The 11000-nt window shown below is 35.9% G+C and overlaps 2 protein-coding genes and 1 pseudogene across 2 annotated transcripts; 2 read left to right on the forward strand and 1 right to left on the reverse strand.

The window, feature by feature from the left end:
* Positions 1–352: 352 nt before the first annotated feature.
* Positions 353–1291, reverse strand: LOC138239116 (olfactory receptor 52N5-like). Its single transcript, XM_069189747.1, has one exon. The coding sequence runs from the start codon at positions 1289–1291 to the stop codon at positions 374–376; it is 918 nt and encodes a 305-aa protein (XP_069045848.1). The 3' UTR covers positions 353–373.
* A 5562-nt stretch (positions 1292–6853) lies between these two features.
* On the forward strand, positions 6854–7842 carry LOC138239117 (olfactory receptor 52B2-like). The gene has a single exon (XM_069189748.1). The coding sequence runs from the start codon at positions 6860–6862 to the stop codon at positions 7799–7801; it is 942 nt and encodes a 313-aa protein (XP_069045849.1). The 5' UTR covers positions 6854–6859; the 3' UTR covers positions 7802–7842.
* Positions 7843–9057: 1215 nt separating this feature from the next.
* On the forward strand, positions 9058–11000 carry LOC138239065 (olfactory receptor 52K2-like; annotated as a pseudogene).

The raw sequence follows: 11000 nt of genomic DNA on the forward strand, positions 1-11000 counted from the left end.
GAATCTTTTATTGTACAGAGAAATTGAGAGCTCAGATGAGTGGCATGGTCTCTTTTAACAGCAGATTCTTACGTTCTTAATCCAAGGATTTCAAGAATGCAGCACATTACAATTTTATCATATTAATTCACTTTGATTTTATTAGTGTTAAGAAGAATTTAAATACTAAGAACCCAAAAATCGAATGATGGAATACATATGTAGTCATAAAAATGCAAATGGACATGCTGGCTTACTTACTGAATAGTTACTATAGTAATAGGAAATGTATCAAGCTCAAGAGAGTTTGATTATTTTGTTTATTCTTTTAATAAAGGTTAACTCAAATGATGTATTTTGAATATTTTATTATTCATATAGTATGTGACACCTTTCAAAAGAATATTTGGACAATTTTGTTTCTTAAATCATTAGAATTCAGGGCATAAACAATGGGATTCACATTTGCTGGAACAACATGAAATAATATGGCTGTCAGTTTCCTGAAATCTGGGTTAGCAGGAAAACGATGCAGTATAACAGTTAGAAATCCAGAGCACAGCATGACCAAGTACAGAACTAAGTGAGTGGCACACGTTTGAAGTGCTTTGCTGTTGAGCTGCTTGTTTTTTGCAGTGAAACAAACGAAAAGTATGTTGCAATAGGTGATGGAGATGCTTCCCATTGAGGATACATGCAATACAACTGTGCTGAATAATCCATAGATGTTATTGACTGTAATATCTTCACAAGACAACTTGAACAAGGATGCATTGTCACAATAAGCATTGTAAATAACTGATCTGCACCTGGACAGCCTCAGGGTCAGGGTAAACAGCACTATTATTAGACTCAGAGACAATCCCCAAGCACATGCAGATAACTTTGCCACTGTACTAGTGGTCATAATAGAATTGTACCTCAAGGGATGGCATATAGCCACATACCTGTCGAGAGCCATAACTATTAGTATCATGTGTGAAGCAGACCCAAAAATATGACTGCAAAAAGCTTGAACAACACATTCAATGTAAGAAATGTATCTTTTAGATGACAGTATGTCCAACATGAGCCTGGGCATCAGGGCGGTGGTTCCGATCAGATCATTCACAGACAAGTTACATACCAAGAGATACATAGGCTGGTGCAAACTTCTCTCAGTGGTGATGAGCAGTAAGACCCCAATATTGGAAATAAGGATGAGAAGATAGTTGAATAATAGAAGAAGGAAAAGAGGGTACATGGATTGGTCAGTGACATTGAAGCCTTCCATTTCCAGGAGCCAATGGCTGTTAAAGGATACATTTTCCATTGTTTCTCTTATGGAACGCAGAGCTAAAACAGAAGAGACAACACAGAGCAATCATGTATTGAATCCTGGATTTAGTCTTTTACAAGGCATTTTAGCCACACTTCCCTTTTTAGCAGCACAACATGGAACATGAAGAAATCTGAGAAACTTAAACCATTCATACTCTTTTTAGTAGATTATAGACATTGTAAAACAGAGGGTCACAGTGTTAAGGGAGATTTACAAATATGTACACATCAATATACTGTAAATCAGTATATATCAGTTTTCAGTATATACTGTATCAGTTCAGAATCAGTTTTATATGCCAGTACGGTCAGGCTAAAAACAACTTTAATATTGTCTCACCTTAATTTACATTCTAAATCCTTTAGAGTTGCTTGTACATGCTCCCCCCTTTGCTTGCAAGAAAGAGACATATTTACACTATGGGGAAGAAAATAAAACTTCTCAATGCTTAGTTAAGTTATAGATTAATTGTGTATGAGTATAAATGAAGTTTGATCAAATGCAGTATTATATTGATAAATTGTCAAGTTGTCATGTCAGGGGCTGCCCTGCCTCAATGCTGCGAGGATGTACAGGTATGTATAGAAGATACGTTTTATGACGCATTTGACTTAAAAATCTATTTTATTTAAATGACTGTTTAAATCATTTTAGGTACAGTAGCTTTTGTCACCTTGATTTCCAAATTTAAGGCCTTTGAGATTTTGTTTGGTTAAGTCATTGTCATATGAATTATTTCAGTCAAAATGTTGTTTTAACAAAGAGTCATTTTTATACATTATATGGAAGAAAATAACATTTTTTTAATATTGCTGTTATGAATTTAGTTATTATTATTATATGACATAACACCTGAGATATCAAAATGTACTCATTCCTAAAAGCTCAATTTAATGCTAAGTTGTAGCACAGTCATGCCTTACCTCCTCTGATCGTATGGAGGCTCCTGCACACTTTGGGACTGTCAAAGCAGTGCTATCAGACATCCTTTTTATTAAAATGACATTAAAACTTGGGTCTGTGCCAATAATGAAGTAAGCGAAAACAAACCTGTCTGCTGCAAGATGTTTCAACGACACTTTTCATAACCTTTAGTTGTTAAGGTCATAGACAAGGCAACGGTTGTCATGACATTTGTGTTCACAAATTGCTTTAGAATATTATTACACTCTGGTGCTACAGGGGCATAGACATGCAATTAACGGTTATTTTTTTTCATAATCGAACCGTGCAACTCACGTTGTGAGTACTTTTACTCATCTCCCTTTAAGCACAGGATTTGTTTAAAAGTTAAGTATATTGAAAGAAAGATACAAGTGTTACACATAGGAAAAAAACATTTGCCATGCCTAAGAACTATGACACCACAATAGTAGCAGTTAGTGGCTGTAAAGAGTTCTGGTTATTGGCTTTGTTTGTCTATGTCCCTGGTTATTGTAGGACTTTTTCAAATGCTGCAAACTTATGACAAAAAATATTAAACGAAACAGAGAGCTGGTGAACAATTATGTAAAGTGAATTAAGTTGCACTCCCATGAAATAATGGCTGATGCTATGACTCTGGCACTTGAGAAAAGAAGAAAAATCCTCTAAATTTCTAATGATCCATCAGGAGCCTTAACCACAAACCTTCATACACTTTTATACAAACATACTGTATAAACTTCTGCTCTCTATGCAGCTGGAGTTCATTTACACATGTCAATATCCATCTGACATCTTCTGTCTTTTCCCCCATCTGATGACAACTGCCAGATGGGGGGAAAGCATATTCCTTTTTTCAGGGGGCACAAATAAATATCAAAAAGGGCTGTTTCACACCCTTGTCACATGATCCCAGAGAAATATATTTGCAAAGGACATAATATATTTGTCTTTATATTTTAATTATTATTGTAAATAAGCATTTTAAGTTTTTTATTTGACATACTGTTTATTTCTATTTATCTTGTTGCGTATCCCGAGTGTTGTCCTTGTCTCCTGCAGGATTCACCATTTTGTGTCAGGTTACAGACCTAGCAGGGATGTCGGAAGGGCAAGCCGTGGAATGACAAGGAGAGCAGTAGAGACCCTATTGTAACGAACAGTTCTTTCCGGACCCTATGCGGACGACACAGTCCGACGGAGTGGGGGAACACAGGGGAAACGTCATGCAGGAAAACGGGGCTGAAGACAAGGGGGCGTGTCCAAGGTGCGCTGGTGCACGGGGGAGGTGTGGCCGAGGCGAACAATCCAAGAGTAATCCTTAGGGAATATCCAAAAACACACGAGTAAGTCCAAAACCAGGAGATCCATCAGAACAAGAATTAAAAACCACGAAGACCGGGTCGGAACCGGCGGACAGGGACAAGGAACAGGGGTTAAAACCTTAACGGGACCAGGCGCTTCCTGGTCCCGGACTCGCACGATATGGAAATCAGATGCAGAGCCCGGAAGAGCGTCAGCGCCTGGCTTTTAAGGTGGTTAGGGAATGGGAAACAGGTGCAGAGAATGAAGTCTTTAGTGAAAGGGCTGGAGCACCCTTAAGGAGGGGGGACTATAGTCGTGACACCTATGCGTAGTGGTAAAAGGGGCAACGCAACACGGGCATTAGCCCAGGCTCGGGGGGTCAGGCTCCACGACAAGACACACCGGAAAGACATGAATAATCACAGGGAACTAGGAAGAGGACAGAAGAAGAGCGCCCTCTAGGTGTACAGGGTGTGACAAGAACTTAATTCACTTTTGGTTTAAATGGAGGCTTTCTGTCCATCAAGAGTATCTGGGGTTGGAACTTAGGGGGTTTGTTCTGGCACTCATGGTGTAAAAATGAGTCTTAATTTTGGTCATGAATCTAGCACTGTCTGTGTGCTGTTGCAATACATAGGTTTATATTAAATAACCTCTTTGAAGGTGTTATTGAGAAATGAATTTGAAAAACACGTTTTATCTTTTTCTCTTCTGATGATATTTTTCCATCGCATTTACTTTTGTGCCCAGTCTATTTTTTGATACATCACGCACTTCATTAATCATTATAGCTTGTATACTGTAGGTAAGCCTCCTGCAAACATTTTTGGATTGATAGAGATTGTGAACCCAATACTATATGAATGTTCTTATGGTAACTGATGTTTGGGAAAGACAATCAAGCCATTTTCCTCCCATAGGTTTTGAATAGTAATCATTCACTGCATAATTTCTCAAAGCTTTATATCACATGCAAATCTTTTCAGATTTCATCTCAAGCATCCCTTATTTACTTAATCTCCACTTGTGCAGCTACATCTTAGCTCCTCACACTACGTACATGGGGGTCCCAGCCTCATTGTCCCATGGTCAAATCTCCCTATACCTAAGTACTCCATTTATTAATATATAAACTTGTGCATATAAAAATACACAACAGTCTGCCTGGCTACAGATGGCAATTCTTATTGTGAGGGTTACCAAGATATAGAATATATAACAAATTATGAAGAGATACAAAACAAGAAATATGCATTTAGTATACCATTCGCTATACTGTCTCGTTAATCAATCTCATGAATACCAATTTTACATTATATACTCATAAGTAAATTATTACTCGTATGAAGTCAATTGTATCTCATCCTCAAATGCATCTAATTCCTTGTGAAACAGACCAAGGAGCTCTGATGTAGGATTTACTGTATGACATTTTAAAAGAACAGATCCATTTGTTAAATGTTAAGATGCAAAAGTTAAACTTGTCTCTTATAAGTAATGTGCATTAGATTACAGTATCCTAAATATAATCTTTAGGAAAGAAAACAAGGAAAAAAGTCAATCAAGTGTCACAATCTTAACCACGGAATCTTGAATTACTATTATGCATGACAGAAAAAAAACGATCTTACAAAACTTCGCATTAAACTGTACTGATTATTTCTGATGTTCATGGGGCTATTTTCTTGGGAAACATGCAAGGTAATAAATATATGATAAAGGAAGACAAGACTATTCATGCAAACAATAGAAAATTTTCTGACATTTTTTTACCCACAGATTTCACAGACCAAACAGTATTTTTAATGGCTTTGCTGAAATCTCAGAGCGCTGATATACATTTTGCAAGGCTTATATTTTACAAATTGTAAACTTTTACATTTTATAAAGTAATTATTTTATATACAGTATGTAGGTTCTGAGTACAAAACTATTAATAGAACATGGGGCAAAATGAACACATGCATCACTCAACCCACCATACTACCTCGAGTATTCCTGAACCTCTTAAATCCATAAAAGTTTTAAAGTTTTACTGCTTTGCATTATAGTACACAAAATCTTAAAAACATTCCATGTACTGTTTAATTAATTAAATTGAGGTTTAACACATTTGTTTGTAAATATGAAAATGAGAAATCTTTTGCATAGAATTATATACAAAACAAAGACCATTTGAGGTGCTGAAGACAAATGACGACAACTCAAAAATATATTATTTTTCTGTTGAACAGAATGACATGTAAACACAAACAATAAAGCAATATGAGAGGCTGAAGATCGATAAAGACAAGTGAAAAAATGACCACCTGACAATCTTCATCTGTGTGACATCACTGCAGAACACACTGCTGTCCCAATAGACAAAACCTCAGAGACCAGTGCTGACTGGAGCTCATGCTGTAATGCCTCCAGCTATAAAGTCTTCAGCATCAGTTTGGAGCAGGATTGACTGAAAACCTTTAATCCAGGTAAGAGTTTCCTTCAGAAGGGATGAGAAGGTTAGAGATGCTTTTGCAATACATGCGGTCAATTTGTCTCAGATACTGCAGTTTTAATGCAGTTTTGGCCATAGAAATATGACTTGATTGAAAGGGACATCTCCAATTTCATATTTTTGCCATTTCTCCAGTTAATCTCATATTCTTCTGTGGCTATGCATTTTCAATGTGGATTACACAATGATAGGCATTGTTTCAGTCCGCATGAAGCTTCATTCTTTATAGAAGAGGCATGCTCTTTAAAACTACTGCAAGTGTGATGAATTTAGTTATTAACTCATAAGAGCCTGTTTTTGAACTTCTCTTTAACTGTGCATTTTTGATTAACAGAAATTATGAATATTTGAAGTGATGAGCAAACAAATATGCTGTAAGAATGTTTTTTCTGATAGGAATTTGTACTTTAATGTGCTAGTCTGCATGTTGGTATGTATTACTGTGTACCATAATGTGTTTTATCTTTTACTTTTTTTACTTATCAGTGTGGAATTCACAACTTCATTTTTCCTTCTATGCATGCATCTATAGTATGTTTTTTTATAATGTGGATATGTGGTTTGTAGTTGCTGGTTAGCAAGTTGGTAGTTTAAAACTCTTGTAGTCTAGGTTTTAAGAACAAGGTGAGAATGACTCTGTGAATAAAAAAAACATCTGTACAAAGGGTGGAAGCAAAAAGTACAACAAAGGTAGCAGTATCAGGATATTAATAAAAGATGAACTGGAGAGCCATGGCATAAAGACAGAAGAGGATTCCTATTGAAATTTTAAGTCTTTTTAACGTTTCCTTCTCCTTTCTTTCTCCAGGGTTGTGTTTAAGGCTGAGGAGAAAATGTATAATTCCTCTTTAAAACAGCCCATCATTTTCACTTTACAGGGGTTTCTGCTACCCAAAGAGGTTACGTACCCTCTGTTTGTGCTGACATTGCTTATATACACCACCCTTGTGGCTGGGAATGGCATTGTGTTTGTCGTGATTCTGATTGAGAAGAAACTGCATGAGCCAATGTATATTATGGTGTGTAACCTGGTTGTTTGCGATTTCATTGGGGGCACAGCTGTCATGATCAGGTTCATGTCAGATTTCCTCTCAGAAGACAGAACAATCCATTATGCTGCCGCCATTGTCCAGGCCTTCTGTGTGCATACTTATGGAGCAGCTGCACAAACAATTCTGTCGATCATGGCGTACGATAGGTATGTTGCCATCTGTGAGCCTTTGAGGTATCACACCATTATGTCCACAGGTAAACTAATAGCACTCTGTTCAATAGCCTGGGGAATTGCAGTGATTCTGATTCTTATTCTTTTTATAATGAATGTGACAGTTCCACTGTGTGGTACTTTAATTTTGCACGTGTACTGTAGCAATGCATCAATATTAAGGTTAGCTTGTGTGGATATTACTGTGAACAATATCTATGGTTTGTGTATCACATGGATTTTAAGCACTGGATCTTTTCTAGTCATTGCTTTCTGTTATGTTAAAATACTCATTGCATGTTTGGTAAAGAGGGATAACAACAGCAAGAGCAAAGCAATCCAGACATGTTCTTCTCATCTGTTAATGTACGTTATCTTTGAAATTGCTAGTTTGATTTTAATTATCTCTCAGAGATTTGAAAAGGTCAGTCTAAATTTAAAAATGTTTTGTTCAATACTGTCTATGGTAGTTCCCCCATTCTTTAACCCAATTATATACGGCATCAACACAAAAGAGATTCGTAAGCACATCGTCAAACAGTTTAAAAAAAAAGTTCTACCAATGGTGTAAATTAAAATGTGAAAGATCACCTGTTTTTAAATCAAAAGGTCCTTATTAAAATATCTTATTTTTATTGAATCCTACGCTATATCTTAATTTACTGACTATAATGCATATGCAGGTATGAGATATAATGTTTGCATAATTTCAAATAACAAAATAAAATAAAACAGGAAAGCAATCGACCTCCTCAACTGCTTTTAGACAGTAAAACATTTTGCTCTTTAATGTCATTTGAACTGCTTTACTTTTTTCATTTAATATTTCACTGTTTTTGGCTGATCAAGATAATTCTAGATTTCTCTTTCCTCAGTTCCGATTTATAAAAATAGAAGTGTCCTAAGCTCATTTCTCTGTAATATGTATGTATCCTCTTGTATATCACTCCTGAAATACATCCTTGTGTTATTTTACACTGATGAGCTTCCTGTCTTCAACAAGAGCTGTTATCCAGTAAAAGGTGTGATCCAGTTGTGGATGTAAAAAGCAAGATGGAAATCCTACTGAAAAATAAAGGCATACAGCAAAATTGTGTAATTACCTCCCACTGTGAAATGTTGTTTGTTCTCCACTTTTCCAACCTATACACTGGCAGCTTTTAAAATAAATTGAATTTGAGATAATTGAGCTGTTGAAGTATAGCTCAGATGTTGTGAAAGGTATCATGTTAAGGATGATATGAATAACAGCTAACAGAGATTAGATATTTTGTTTTTAAAGTCATTTATCATATTCATTGCACTGAATTTCACAATTGCATTTTTGGCTTATTAATTAGCATAGCATTATAAAAAATGTTGTAGTAAACAAACATGAGATCAAAAGGCAAGTTTTAATGGGGTTATTTGGTATATGCTATAGTTATGTCAAAGCGAAAGGAGAATTAAACAGTTAAATAAAACATTATTTAACCTTGCCCATTTTCTTGTACAAAAGAGATGGACAGAGTTCCTGTAAAACCTGGGGACAAAGCAGGGAGCATACAGGACATAAAGTGTTTTTAAATAAGTAAGGCTATTTAGTGTTTTTTAAGACAAAGCAAACAGCACAATTGAAAAAGAGCACAGATGTTTCAGTTAGGAATGGGCAACTATCTCTCAAGTTTGTGAACCACTGGATTTCTGCAGAATTATTGCAAACAATATTGATTCTCATTTAGGCATTCCCAGGAACTGTGAACTCCATATGATTTGGTCTTTAAACTAAATGACTCTGAAACAGAATTTTTCAGATGTTAATTAAGAAGTTAGTTAATTAAACTAACAATGAAACCATATGAGATGCTGAAGATGAAGACAACTGGAAAAATAATCCACCTGACAGCCTTCACCTGTGTGACATCACCGCAGAACACACTGCTGTCCCACGAGCCAAAACCTCAGAGACCAGTGCTGACTGGAGTTCATGCTGTAATGCCTCCAGCTATAAAGTCTTCAGCATCAGCTTGGAGCAGGATAGACTGGAAACCTTTAATCCAGGTAAGAGTTTCCTTCAGATGGGATGAGGATAAGCATACTTTCACAATACTGTACATGCAGTCATTGAATCTCAGAAAGCATGAATGAAAGCATAGAAGCAAACCACTTTTATACTTAGAATTAAAATAAAATTATCATGTTATTCTGTGCCTATAAACTGTATATTAACATGGATTGTCCAAATGTGGCTTTTTATAGTTCTGACATTTGTCATTGATGTTATTTTGCCTTTTTTTTTGCTATTTAAAATACTATTTTTATTTATTTCAAGTCTGTCTTGCTTATTCTGCTTTAAAGCCTAAATCTGTTGAACCATAATGATGCTAAACATTTTGAAGTGACGTGTTACATATTTAGTTTCATGGAAATTAAATTTCAAAGGAATTCGTAGTTTTAGAGTGTCACACATTCATGTAATTTCCAGTCTGTAATATATTGTATTATGCAGTTTAATGTTCTTGTAGATTGGGTGTTACAAATATAGTATGAATGGGTCTTGACTCTTTTTGAATAAAGGAATTAAACAGGAAACAAAAGAAAGGAAACACTACCAGGACAATAGGTTTAAATAGACAGCTTTCTAGGAAATATGTTCACCTAATGAGTTGTTTTTCAATTTGTGTTTAATATGTTAATAAAACTGAATTTGAGAACCATAATATGAAGGCGACAGATGCCTGCTATTTACTGTATGTAGTAAGTCTTTATAATGTTTCTTTCTTTTTCTTTTATCCAGGATTGTGTTTCAGGTTGAGGAGGAGATGGATAATTCTTCATTAAAGCAGCCCATCATTTTCACTTTACAGGGGTTTCTTTTGCCCAAAGATCTTACGTACCCTCTGTTTGTGCTGACATTGCTTATATACGTCACCCTGGTGGCTGGGAATGGCATTGTGTTTGTTGTTATTCTGGTTGAGAAGAAACTGCACGAGCCAATGTATATTATGGTGTGTAACCTGGTTGTTTGCGATTTCATTGGGGGCACAGCTGTCATGATCAGGTTCATGTCAGATTTCCTCTCAGAAGACAGAACAATCCATTATGCCTCCGCCATTGTCCAGGCCTTCTGTGTGCATGCTTATGGAGCAGCTGCACAAACAATTCTGTCGATCATGGCGTATGATAGGTATGTTGCCATCTGTGAGCCTTTGAGGTATCACACCATTATGTCCACAGGTAAACTAATAGCACTCTGTTCAATAGCCTGAGGAATTGCAGTGATTCTGATTCTTATTCTTTTTATAATGAATGTGACAGTTCCACTGTGTGGTACTTTAATTTTGCACGTTTACTGTAGCAATGCATCAATATTAAGGTTAGCGTGTGTAGATACCACTGTGAACAATATCTATGGTTTGTGTATCACATGGATTTTAAGCACTGGATCTTTTCTAGTCATTGCTTTCTGTTATGTTAAAATACTCATTGCATGTTTGATAAAGAGAGCTAACAACAGCAAGACCAAAGCGATCCAGACATGTTCTTCTCACCTCACAGTGTATGTTATTTTTGAAATTGCTATGCTGTTTTTAGTCATCTCTCAGCGATTTGAACAGGTCAGCCCAAATGTAAAAAAGTTTTGCTCAATACTGTATGTAGTATTTCCCCCCACATTTAACCCAATTATGTATGGCATTAACACAAAAGAGATTCGTAAGCACATTGTCAAACAGTTTAAAAAAAGTTCTAGAAATGCAATAAATGATAAAGTTAAATATAACCTGGAATAA

This window comes from Lepisosteus oculatus, chromosome 5 (assembly GCF_040954835.1).
Source record: "Lepisosteus oculatus isolate fLepOcu1 chromosome 5, fLepOcu1.hap2, whole genome shotgun sequence".
NCBI classification, from domain to species: domain Eukaryota; kingdom Metazoa; phylum Chordata; class Actinopteri; order Semionotiformes; family Lepisosteidae; genus Lepisosteus; species Lepisosteus oculatus.

Coding starts and splice junctions, on each gene's coding strand:
- LOC138239116 (XM_069189747.1), bottom strand. CDS start 1,291: ATGGAAAATGTATCCTTTAACAGCCATTGGCTCCTGGAAATGGAAGGC.
- LOC138239117 (XM_069189748.1), top strand. CDS start 6,860: ATGTATAATTCCTCTTTAAAACAGCCCATCATTTTCACTTTACAGGGG.